This window comes from Perognathus longimembris, chromosome 17 (genome assembly GCF_023159225.1).
Source record: "Perognathus longimembris pacificus isolate PPM17 chromosome 17, ASM2315922v1, whole genome shotgun sequence".
Lineage (NCBI taxonomy): Eukaryota > Metazoa > Chordata > Mammalia > Rodentia > Heteromyidae > Perognathus > Perognathus longimembris.
Genome location: NC_063177.1, coordinates 55351391 through 55364189, shown reverse-complemented (window position 1 = coordinate 55364189; position 12799 = coordinate 55351391). Strand labels below are relative to the sequence as shown.

The window sequence follows — 12799 nt, the reverse complement described above, 5'->3', positions numbered from 1 at the left end:
GCAGACAAGACGCCCATCCCCCATTGGCTTCCTACCGTTAAGAAACCAGCCCACACCACTGCGCATGCACAGGCTGTCCACTGCGAAGCAGCCGCCGGCGGCAGGGGAGCAGCCAAGCACAGGGCCCACCCTTCCCAGAAAGGCTGGGGTGTGTGCGGAACAATCACAGAACGTAAACACCACCTGGTTAAACTGCTCCCCATAAAGAAACAAGGAAGGGTTTGGGAGGAGCGAGACAGGGGTTCAGGAGAGGAGACAGGACTCAAGTGACAGAAAGGGGTACAGGGCTCCACGTAGTCTCAGGACTTTTCCTACGCACGATAAAGAAGGCAGGCAGGAGGGCCCCGCTTCACAAATGGGGAAACTGAGGCCATCCCAGGGCTGTCACAGCCAGCGAGGGGGCATAGAGAGGTACTGAATGTTCTTGAGGGCCAGGTGACAGGGAAGAGAAGGGCCTGACAGGACGTCCCAGCTCCGCGATGGAAACGAGACAAAGGGAGGCCTTGGTCAGGGGCTAACCTACAGCCTGGGAAGAGAAACCAGCGTGAGACATCTCCCAGGAGAAGCCCCCGAGGCCAGGGGTCCAGGGCTGAGGCCCCCCCAGGCGTCCCGGCCGCCAGGCTGTGCACCTCCCAGCCCTGGGGGGGGGCAGGAATACCCCCCCAACCCCGGGCGCTTCCACAGCACTGGCAACCGCCCACCACACTGCTGCTTAGCCCCTCACACCAAGCACGGCCGGAACCCGTCACCGGCTTCCCCACTCGCAGCCCTCTCCAGACCTTGCCCCGGGGGCAAATGGCTGTAAGTTCACCCTCATTTCTGAACACCTCAGCTTCAAGGCAGATGGAAAGTGTCCTCCACACCTGCTCCGACACCTGACCTCAGAGCTCGCAACCACAGTGGGCACATTGGGTCCCGCTGCCGGGATCAGGCATTTCCGGCTTGGGATCACCCACGTGTATCGTGGAGGGACACCACACGCCACTAGATGAGCCCTGCCGCCACACTTCCGGGGCTGCGGCCCAGCCTTCTGTGCTCGGTACCCCCAGCACCCTCACCAGCAACCTGAGCAGGTGCCTGCTTGTGCAGGTGAGAGAAGGAAAGGGCTCTGCCGTGCCCAAGCCCGCGAGCACACGGGGGCCGAAGCTACACCCGACAGCCCTCAAGCCACTCCCACACTCAGTGGCTGCCAGGAACCAGGCCCATTGAGACGCTGGAGGTAGCCAGGGAGGCCCAGGAGGAGAGGCACCCCGGTGGTCTGGGGCAGATTCTGTGTCAGGAGCACGGAGCTGGCCGCCCTGTCCGCAGGAGAAGCGCCTCTTATGCCACAGGAAGACTACAGGAGCAACAGCTCTGCACACCCAGCATGCAAATGCCATTCCCTGGGCTTTGTGGTCCACCTGGGATCCAGGAAAGAGCAGGGTAGGCAGCAGACTGGGTGTGTGGGAAGGGTGGGCCTTAGGGGCGTATAGGAGGTGCAGGGGCAGAATGAGAAAGGAGGAAGCTGGAGGTGCTTGGTGAGATGTGGACGGCTAGGGCCCAGGTGGCAGCGGACTGGTCCTGAGTAAGGCCAAGCCCAAGCCCTTCGCCTCCACCCAGCTGCGCCCTCGGCCGGGCCTCGCGGGCCCGTGTGGGTGCCACGATGGGTCTCAGCTCCAGGTGGCAGAGGGAAGTCCTCAAACAGCCTCCTGATGGAAAGCTGCTCAGCTGTGAGAAGGAAGACACTGCTGCCCCAGAATCAGACCTAACACCACGCCGACGGATACACGGGACCCGAGCGAGCCTGGGGAAGGATCCTCGGTGCTGGGAGCCAGAAACAAGCGGCCCGTGTGCGACTCCAGCCCCAGCCAGCATCCACGGTAGAGGAATCTACAGACAGGAGGCGGGTAGGTGGCTGCAGGGATGGCAGAGCTGCAGGGGGTCAGGCGGGTTGCATGCTACAGGAACGCCAGCTCGGCAAGACTGCTCCTGAGACCAGGGTTTGAAAGGCACCTTTGGAGAAGGGCGTTAGGCCTGGCTCGTCCTGGGGGCTGGTGTGCGCGCATCACCAGCCCGCCACCCCAGCCCGCAGGCTCCCTCGAGGAGTGCTGTCCCGCCTGGCCCGGGGTCAGCGTCTGTGCTGAGTGACAGTCCACGCCCGCACTGTGGAGACCACCGCCCTCCCCGGCAACGCGGTCCGCTGGCCAAGCCACCCGAGGTCAGGAGGAAAGGAAAGATGGACGCACAGCCATAGGTGTGCAGGTGTGTGTTCCTCAGCCCCCAGCCCTGCTCCGGGGGAGCTCTTCAAGAACAAGTCAGGACGGCTCTGGGAAGCCCCCCCCACCAACCGTGCCCGCCTCAGGCTGCACAGGTCCTCACTGGCGCGTCGTGGTGGCATTATAACCCAGCGAAACATAGCCAGGTGCCAGTGGCTCACGCCTGTAATCCCATCTGCTCAGGAGGCCGAGATCTGAGGAGGGTGGTTCAAAGCCAGCCTGGGCGGGAAAATCTCTGAGACGCCTATCTCCTGTCAACCACCAGAAAGTGGAAGTGGAGCCGGGGCTCAAGCGGTAGAGTGGTAGCCTTGGGTGAAAGAGCTCAGGGACACAGTGCCTGGACCCTGAGTTCAAACCCCAGCGTGTGCGCACACACACTCACACAGAAAACAGAGCTAGACCCAGAAAGTGTGTCTGCTGTAACAAAGGCAAGGGCCATTCTGTCCATTCTGCAAATAGCACAAGAGCTGCAGGGCAGCAACTGGGGTCACAAGGCCTCCGGGTGCCCGCCCGCTGCGGCTCTGCTACTCTCATCCACCCAGGCAGCCCAGGCCTGTCCTTCCCTTGGGGGCATCCCCAGCTCACCAGGTGACCAGAGGCCTGCAGGCTGCTCAGGGCTGGATCGCCTAGGCCATCAGAGTGCTACGGATCCACTCAGTGTCAGCAGGATCAAGAAAGGAGATGAGAACGCACCACCAGCACCGCAGACACTACAGGACACGGGCTTACACACACGCACACCGGTGCCCTGCTCTCCAGCCAGAAGGGTGGGGCTCCTAGGCCAGGGAGTAACCACACCCACGCACCCTAGGGTGCTTTGGGAGCTCCTGGCCACTGGCTGAGGTTTTCAGGTGTCTCCTCCTCAAGACGGCTGCCCTGTCCTGTGTCCCCTTCTCTTACCAGCCTCACTGGGCCCTGGGGAACAGGCCAGGGCTTTCTGGGCCTGCTCTGTTTCAAGAAATGAGCCCAGGGTTGTGGTGTCACTAGGCCACAATATCCTCGACCTGAGCCTGCTCAGCACCTGGCACCCGCAATGCTGGCAGGGCAGGGTGAGAAACAGTAACAGGCTGCCCCAGGAGCCTCCAGGGCCATCTGCCAGGGCTGCCACAGATGCCCTTGACTGGCCAGCCTGGGACAGGCGATCGCAGCTCATTAGTGTAACGGTCTGGGGTCTGGATCCTAGGCGGGAGTCCAGAGGCACAGGAGAGAGCTTAATTTGAGTTTCTGCTTCTGTAGCCAAGAACCTTCCAGAAGCCCCCTAGAGCAAGGCAGGAGAGCGGGCCTGTGCTGAGCTTACCTGCAGCTCCTTGTCCGAGTACTTCTGTGGGTTCTTACTCCCCTGGCTCTTCTTGCGGAGCTTCTTCAGCTCGGCCTGACACTTGTCCAGCGCGTCGCCTTTGCTCCTCTGCTCCGTCTGGTATTTCTTCAGTGCGGCCTGCGGGCCCACGACAGAACCCGGACACCCGTGAGCCTCAGCAGCCACTCAGCTGCGCCCGTCCTCACCCCTCCCAGGCCGCTCCGGCTGCAGGAGGGGGGAGGGGAGGGGGGAGGGGGGAGGCGGAGGAGGGGTCTCCGTAGCAGGCCTCAGCCCTACCCACCAGACGCAGGTCACAACTCCTTAGAAATGGAAGTGGAACCTGTCACTGACACTGAGGCGCAGAACTAACATTCCTGTAGTAGACAAGGCCAGGAGCCTCGGCCCTGCTCTTCCCCGCCAGCTAAGGCACGCGTGCTGAGAGCTTCAGGGCACAGACAGGGAGCACTCTGGCAGAGCCCACACCGACGGGAACCCCCCAGAAGCTAACCATGTTCAGACCAGGGCAGAGTGTGAGAGGAGAGGCGGGAACCGGCGCCCGCCAAGGCGGCCCACAGGTGCGGAGCAGGGCGTACTTACACTCAGGTACCGGGAGTCCAGCTCCACCTTCTGCTCCAGCTGTGTGAGTAGCTCATTGTGAAACGACTTGAGCTGGACAGAGAAGAGAGCAGACCTGCAGTCAGCTGCAACACCGTGCAGGGAGGGGGGCAGCCTGGGCTCAGGCCCGCCCACCCCACCGGGAGGGCTCCAGGCAGGTGTCTCCGCCCAGGACCTGCGTTACCTAGGTAACTGGCATTCCTAGAGGCCCCCCCTCCCCACCCCTGCCCTGGGGGTCACCTCTTCTCCCCTGCCATGCATCACCTTGGCCACAGGCCAGCAGCTGGGGAATAAACTTTTCTCTCCTGCCTGGTGCTCTCCTTTATAGGCTACCTACTTTAATGAACTGAAAGCTGTGAGCAGAGGACGCCAGCAGGCTGCTTCCCTGACAGGGGAGCTCAGAGAAAGCCTGACACGGTGCACGCGGCTCTGCCTTGGGAGGGTGCTCTCTGGCCCCACCTGGTCGCAGCCAAGCATGAGACCCTGGCCCAGCCTGTCCCCCTCCCCAAGGCTCCCCCTGCACCCCGGGCCCTCGAGAGTCATCTCCTGGGCGGTTCAGGATGACTGATGCCATCTGTGTCCCAAGCCCGGCAGCCCACCTCTGCCTGAGTGTGGTGACAAGACCCCAGAGTAGGCCCAAGAGGACATGGGGCCAAAGCACGTGGCCACTCGGCACCCCACTCGGGGAGAGGACGTCAGAGGCCAGACTTACCATTTCTTCTAGCTGGTTCTGGATCTGCCTGTGCACCTCGGCCATCTGGAAGAGGACATCTCCTGGACACGGCAGCAGGAGGAAATGAGATTAGATACCCTGCACATCACGGCCAAGCCCCTCACGGGGGGGGGGGGGGGCCTCCAAACCCCATCTGCTACCTAGAGACAGGCAGTGCCTTTACACACACACTGCAGCCCAGGCACAGGGGAGAGCATGAACACGTGTCCAAACACAGACTCAGCCACTCACAGAGACACACCAACAACCACCTGCCTGACAAGGGCCCAGCCCCGGTGCACAACCCACACCGAGTGCACAAGCCTCACACAGGGCACGGCAGGGCGTGCGCGCTGCACACCTGGGAGAACAGGAGGAGGGGGTCTGGCACTTCTGAGCCTGGCTCCCTCTTGGAATCCAAGCTTTGTCGGCGGCTGCGGCCCATCTGCTCTTTCTACCCAGACCTGCTCCTCTAAAATCACAGCGGAGCTGGTGAGGCACTGAGACCGCCCCACACGAAGTCAGGAGGCCAGGGCTGCAGGGGTCCCTGGCGCTTCCCCAGCACAGGCCACTACAGGAACGAGGACATCCCCTTGACCCAATTGTGAAGGGAAGGCAGACACGTCTTCATGTTCGCACTCACAAACCACGGGGGCCAGAAAGAAGTACGGGATGGGCACACACTTCTTCCTTCTTGGCTGGACAGTGTCTAAGTCAGCAGAGCCCAACGCCTGTCTGGGGGCATGCATGGCACTTGTCCCAAGACCCTCAAGGCTGGCTGCCCCCACCAAGTGCCTAGGGAATGAACTTCACTGCCAGGCGAAGCACTGCAGTTCAAGGGGAAAGAAGCCGGCGGAGCTGGCTGCGTGTGCTTGCCTGGCAGGCGCTGTGCTGACCATGCGCCGTGGGCGCAGCCGGGCAGGGCCTAGCTCTGCCTGCCAAGCCCTGTCCCCGAGTCTCGCTTTTCCCTCCAGGGGTCCTCTCAGGACCTGAGTGGCAGGGCAACCACTGAGGAGACCCCTGGGGCCCACCAAGGCCAGCCAGAAATCAAAACAAACCCTCTGACAGCTCAACAGAGCCTCACCAGATGACACGCCCCCCAAGATGACAGCTGGGCCCAGGCGTCCAGCTGGGCTCCGGGCAGGCCAGCTTCTACAGAGCCCTCCCCTCTCCCGGCCCCGTGAGCTGCCAGGCTGCTGTAACCTAACGACCGCTGACGCCTCGGACCCACATTTATAGACAAGTCTCCTTTATCAGATTTACTAGAGAAGCCACGCCAGCCTCCTGGCTTCCCAGTAAGCAAGACAGAACGGCTTAACGTGAGTGACCAGAGCCAGGACTCATCTGGTCGGCCTCCACCCACCGGCCCACACCCTCTTCACGGGTCACCGCAACAGCCACCTGAAGCCGGGCACAACCCGTCAACCGGATAAACATCTACTAAGCACCCCAGCACCTCCATGGGAACCCCAGCACAGCCTCCCGCCTGCGTTACGGCCACCCAGCGCCAGGGACCAGAGTGACTGCAGGCCTGACCGTTGCCACCTGGCCAGCAGCATGGGGCGAGGGCACAGTGACAGCCCAGCAACTGCCCCCCCCCCCCGGGAACCAGACGGCAGCCACCACGGTGGAGGCTCTGTGGTTGATGTGAAGCTGTGACCACAAGCGGCCAATCCCAACCCACACGCAGAGGACACCGCCTCACTCACTCCTTCCCCTCCTCTAAGTCCTTTGGGGAAGGAGGCAGGGCCCGTGGAGGGGGGGCGGGGGGGAACGGGACACCAAGACAAGCATAAGCATTCTTTTTGTTTCTTCTGTCGGTCACGGGGCTTGAACTCCGGGCCGGGGCTGTTTTGGCTCAAGGCTAGCGCTCTACCCCTTTGAGCCACAGCCACTTCCGGTTTCCTGGTTGTTAATCGGAGAGGAGAGCTTCATGGGGGACTTTCCTGCCAGGCTGACCTCAAACCACGATCCTCAGGTCTCAGGGTCCAGAGTGACGCGAGTCGCAGGCCTAAGCCAGCAGCGAGCGCCCCGCGAGACGAGCACTCCGAGCCGAAGGCGGTGAGGTGGCACCCCCCCGCAGACGGGGGGCGCACTCGGGGACTCCAGGAAGAGCCGCACAGAACCCGGTCTGCACGCGGCCCCGAGCGGGCTGCAAGCCGGTGCTGCGCAGAGCCAGCCCACACGGGGCATTTTTAACCGCGTTGCCAGCAGCTGCAGGAGGCCACGTGCACAGGGAGCGCGTGTGCGCAGCCACCAGCACTTAACCCCCGAGGTGCTGCAGGCAGGCGCGCCACGCTGGCTGGAGGCGGGGATGGCACCCCAGCCCCAAGCATCCGGGCGCGAGGCGGCACCGGCCGGGGGGGGGGGGGGGGACGGCTTCCCGCGCCCCTTCGCGGTGCTGGGAGAGGGGAGACTGAAGGCTCCAGGGCCGCGGCAGGCCCTGCTCTGGGGAGCGGCTCCAAGGCCCCCTCTCCTACCACGTGGTCGGGCCTTCCCAGGCCTGCCTGCTGGGGGCGGAAGGGGGCTCTGGGGCTCCCTAACCCGCCTCTTCCCGAGGCAGACCGCCGACCCGCTGGGGACCTGGTGCCACGGCACAGGTGGGCCCTTAACTTGAAAAACCGGGTTCAGAGTGGGAGGTGCGGCCCAGGCGTGCCAAAGCAAACAGCAAGAGAGCCAGGGTAAACCCATGGTGGGGAGCAGCCTCTGATGGACGGCCAGGGCGCAGTCAACAGAGGGGCCAGCAACAGGCAGCCCCACCCAGGGGGCGGGAGCCCCGGGCACACCCGGGGCTGTGAGTCAGACTCAGTCCTTCCTCCCAGCGCTGTGCCGGAGCTTGGGGGGGTGGGCGGGTGCTAGAGGGTTTCAGCCCTCCCCGTTCCCCCCTCCCCAGCGAGTGCTCACAAGTGTGGGAAGCAGGAGACCCCAGTGAGCACGTTGTGTTGATCACGGGCAACGTGTGTCATTTGGGATAAAAGTCTGAGAACACACAGCACCCGGAGAGCAAGGCCACACCCTCCTCTAACTCTACAGGGTGAGGCAAGCAGCTGAAAGGTCAGCCGCTGGTGAGTCACCTTCCACCCCCCATACACGCGCACGCGCGCACACACACACACACACACACGAGTCTCACTAAAGATGGCAGGGCCCACAGGGCAGGAGTGGGCGCCCTTACCTCTCTCAGGGCAGGAATGCTCGCTGCCCCCCCCCCCCCGTTCCTCATAGCTGGCCCACGGGGGGCCCTGCACCCTGCCAACCAGCCCCCCAGGGAAGCGATGGAGGAGGGAAGGAGGGGTGTCTCGGTGCCCAGGCCGGGGCACAGGGCGTCCCTCCCGGCTGGATTCGAGTCCTCCCGCAGCGGGCGCGGGCGGCTCGCGCCTGTTCTAGCTAGTGGGACATGGAGACGCAGAGGGTCACGGCTGAAAGCCCGTCTGCACAGCCTGACAGTCTCCAGCAAAAGGGGAGCGGGAAGCGTGGCTAACGTGGCCAAGCTTGCACTGAGCAAACAGGCTCTGAGGTCAAACTGCAGCACTAGCACGAAATAAATAAAAAGCAAAGCAAAATGAAAAGAGCGAAGGCATTCTCCTGCCCGGAGGGGCCGGTGCGGGCGCCCCGTTCCTGTCTTCCCGCTTGCAGGACGTGACCCTGGGGCCTGGATCCAGAGCCCAGATCTCCCTCCATCCATCCGGCTGACCCGGGTGGCCGGGCTGGGGGGGGGGGAAGGTCACCCCCCCACCCTCGGGAGGCACGGAGCCCGCCGGGCTGCGCAGGGCCCTGCATTTGGCTGCTCCCGGCCCTGGAGTCCATCCTGGGTCCTCCTGGGGTCACTGACTGCTCTGCCCCCACGGGGCAGCACCACAGAGCCTGGGGGGGGGGCAGGTCCGACACCCGGAAGCCCGTCCTTCCCGGCAGCCAACTTCACTTATTAAACTTGAGAATCAAGATGTAAAATTCGCCAGTTTTACTATCGTAAAGAGCAACTCAGTGATGTTTAGTAGATAGTCACAAAGCTGAGCAACCTCCACTTCTGAATTCCAGAACATTTCATACTCCCCCCCCCTGAAATAAAAGAAACCCACAAGTCCTTAGCAGCCACTTTCTGTCCCACTTGGGACCTTCCCACCAAACTGCATTTTTAATCTGCAGACCTGCCTTGCCACCTCACCCTGACAGGGCCTTTCATACCAGGCTTCTCTCACTGAGCAGTGCCCAGGTTGTAGCCAAGGTCAGAACATCCTTTCTCATGGCTAAGTAGCACTCCATTTACCCATTCACAGATGGTTCAAGCTGCTGCTACACTGGGGCTAGAGCAGTTAGTGCAGCTATAACAGACATCTTATGACAACCCTGAACTCTTCCTGACAGACGCTTGCTTGAGCCACGCCCCTAGCCTCCCCCCAACTTTTGTTTTTGGCCAGTCCTGGGCTTGAACTCAGGGCCTGAGCACTGTCCCTGGCTTCTTTTTGCTCAAAGCCAGCACTCTAGGGGGCTGGGGATATGGCCTAGTGGCAAGAGTGCTTGCCTCCTACACATGAAGCTCTCGGTTCGATTCCCCAGCACCACATATATGGAAAAAGGCCAGAAGGGGCGCTGTGGCTCAGGTGGCAGAGTGCTAGCCTTGAGTGGGAAGAAGCCAGGGAAGGTGCTCAGGCCCTGAGTCCAAGGCCCAGGACTGGCAAAAAAAAAAAAAAAAAAAAAAAAAAAAACGGGGCTGGGGATATGGCCTAGTGGCAAGAGTGCTTGCCTCATATACATGAGGTCCCAGGTTCAATTCCCCAGCACCACATATATAGAAAATGGCCTGAAGTGGCGCTGTGGCTCAAGGGGCAGAGTGCTAGCCTTGAGCAAAAAGAAGCCAGGGACAGTGCTCAGGCCCTGAGTTCAAGCCCAGGACTGGCCAAAAAAAAAAAAAAAAAAAGCTAGCACTCTACCACTTGAGCCAATGCACCACTTCTGGCTTTTTCTATGTATGTGGTACTGAGGAATTGAACCTGGGACCTCATGTATGCGAGGCGAGCACTCTACCACTAGGCCACATTCCCAGCCCTTTTTTGCCTTGGAGACTGGAATCTTTTTTTTGTTTAAACAAGCAAACAAACCTATGTCTCTCTCCTGGCTAAGACTACAGGCCAGTACCATCAGGCCTGACTCTGTTAGGTAGGATCTCACACTTTTTACCTGAGCTGACCTCAAATCACAGTCCTCCTCATCCCCACTTCCTGAGTAACTGAGGTAACAGAGTGTACCACTGCACTTGGCCCGATTAAACGTTCCCAAAACTCTCCCACGTACAGAATCTGACAGCCCACCAGCAAGCCAAGTCCTTGTGGGGTCTCACCTCAGGCAGCCCCAGAAACCCATGTGGGAAGCCCCGAGAGCCAGCCTCGGCCCTCTGGGGCTCCTCTGGACTCGAGTCAGACCCGCCTTGGACAGAGGCGGAGTCTGGGTCGGCAGTCTCCACCAGGCACCTGCCCCCCACCAGCCACCCTGAGAGCCTCCTGCCATCCCTGCCCAGGAACAGCCCTAGTCCATGGTGAGCCAGGGCAGGAAAGTGCGCGCGCATGTGCGTGCGTGCGTGTGTGTGTGTGTGTGTGTGTGTGTGTGTGAGAGACAGGCCATGCTCCCCAGAGGCTGGACACTCGGCCACACCGGAGGCCTCCTGTCTGCTGTCCCTAACCCGGCAGGTGCTGGGATTCAGATGAGGCGTCCTCCAGGCTCCGCCATACCTTCATTTGTTTCCATTGCTGCTAAAAAAATTACCAGCTGCTCTTCAACACTCTGTGCGAGCGAGCGAGCGAGGCGGTGCGCATCCTCCACTGCCGGCTAGCTGGGAGGCCGAGGTGGGAGGGCGGCTCGAGCCGGGAAGGTGAGCTGCTGCACGGAGTGCGAATGGCTGCTGCAGCAGCCGAGGCCGAGGGGCCGGGAACTGTGCCGCCCAGGGAAGGGCTGGGGCCGAGCTGTGCCTGCCGAGGGAAGTGAGGCTCGAGAGCCAGCAGCCCCCCACCTCCGTTCATCCCACTCTAGCGAGCCCCACACAGGCAGGCAAGGGCGAGGCCCGAGGAAGGGCCCAGGGCCCAGGCCGAGGCCAGGGCCGCAGTGGAATCGCGGGGGCTTCTCGTTCAGGGCTTCTGAGACACAGCGGAGGCAGCAGCCCACCTCGAGTGGCAGGCTCGCGAGACTCCGAGGGGCTTTCTCCTAGTTCCCATCGTGGGGGACATGTGAGCAGGCCTTTCCTGCGGAGGCTCCTCTGAGCTACACGCGGGGGGGGGGGGAAGTGGGTGCTGTGTCCAGGCCTAGGGGTTCCAAGGATGCCTGCAACTGGACGTGGCGCAGCGCCGCGGGCAGCCAGGGCGGCACCCGTCAAGATGCAGTGCCGGTGGGAACCCGCCTTCTGCCTGAACCACGCAAGCACCGGGAAGTCACCAGGACGCGGAATGCTGGCTCGACCCCGCCACTGCCGGGGACAGCCGGGGGTGCGTGTGAGGCAGGTTCTGCAGCCTCGCCCAGGCGCTCCCGGGAACAGGTCCGGGGCAACACCACGAGAGCAGACGCCCCGGCTTTGCGGTCCTCCCCGCCTGTGGCTTGGGGCTCAGAAGACGACTCGGCAGCCCAGCCTCGCAGCCCGTGGGGAAGCTAAGCACAACACGGCTTCCGCGAGGCCACGCCCACAGGGACGCACATGTGGACAGGCAAGCTGTGTGGCACACACACGCGTGCGCAGGTGCACCCATACACGTGCGCCTCGTTGAGCCCACTGAGATGCAGCTGCAGACACCGAGCTTGTGTTCTAAGAGGGCACCCCTCTTCCCACGGGCAGCCTGGGGTGCTCAGGAAGGCTGCAGCACTCTCCTTTCACCCACAGCCCTAATGCCATCCACGGCACCTGGCCGGAGCCCCACCCACGGCTTGGGACAGACAGCATCGGAACAGCTGTAAACCTATTGATTGACAGGGCGTAACCGTGGGTCCGCAATGCAGGCCGGATCCAAGTCCTCCAGGCGCCCGGAGTCTCCGATGTCTTCAGTCGAGGACCCCGCCCCCACCACGCACGTGGCATTTTCACAACAGAGGTAGATTCGAATAGTCAGGCCTTTTTCTGTTCTTCTTTCTTCCCAGAAATCACAGCATGTTCTGATAATGTGCAGATGACAGGCGGAGGGGGAGCGTGCATCTGGGAGGCTGGGAAGGCGGTGAGAGGAGAGGGGTGGGGCCGGGGGCCGGGGACCTGCGCATCTGCAGACTCCGCGCCAGAGCCCGAGCCAGAGGCCCCTGGCCGCGGGCGGAGCCAGGATGGTGTGTGGGTTTTAAAAGCAGCCGGTTCTACGGTACCACGGAAGTCTGTGAGGAAGTCCAGTCCCGACCTGACCCCCGGTGAGGCCGGGAGACCCACATGGGGCTCAGGGGCCAAGCGGCACCCATAGCCCAGGTGCTCCTGGATCTCGGGGCTGGGCACTCTCCCAGTAAGGCCAGGACTCAACCGTGCGCAGTGTGGGGACCTAGAACTCACTGTGCTAGGGGGGCCAGACCCCCAGAACACTTGGGGCCCCCCCACGGCTAGGCAGGGCCCAAGAGGCAACTAACTCAGGTGTTGTCCAACCCGAGAAATGGAGATGCAGACAGCTGCGCCGAGGCGGCCTGGGCAGTGGGTCAGCTCCTGAGCCCCAGCCTGAGCAGCGCAGGGAGGGAGCAGGGGGCGGGCGATCCAACACCACGGTGAGGGAATCAACAGCCTGACTGCTTGAGGCAGAGGGTGACCCGGGCCAGGGTCTGGCTGCTCCTTGGGGCAGAAGCTGCGTTGGCAGAGGCCACTAGCCAGGCTCAGCTCTAACGCCACCTGCTCCACTCAGCACGGCAGGGCTTGAGGAACCAGGACGCGTAGAAGCCGAGGCCTGGAGCCTGAGGCTGTGCTCTAGACTCCGC

The 12799-nt window shown here is 62.4% G+C and overlaps 1 protein-coding gene across 7 annotated transcripts in view; it reads right to left on the bottom strand.

Annotated features, from left to right (window-relative positions):
• Positions 1 to 12799, bottom strand: part of Baiap2 (BAR/IMD domain containing adaptor protein 2) — a 69663-nt gene that overhangs the window by 24701 nt on the left and 32163 nt on the right. For all 7 annotated transcript variants that reach the window (XM_048366953.1, XM_048366954.1, XM_048366958.1 and 4 more), the window contains exons 4-6: positions 4880 to 4941; positions 4150 to 4221; positions 3553 to 3690 (exon numbers count right to left, since the gene is read on the bottom strand). In XM_048366953.1, coding sequence (XP_048222910.1) covers positions 3553 to 3690; positions 4150 to 4221; positions 4880 to 4941 — 272 coding nt within the window. The remainder of the gene's footprint in view (positions 1 to 3552; positions 3691 to 4149; positions 4222 to 4879; positions 4942 to 12799) is intronic.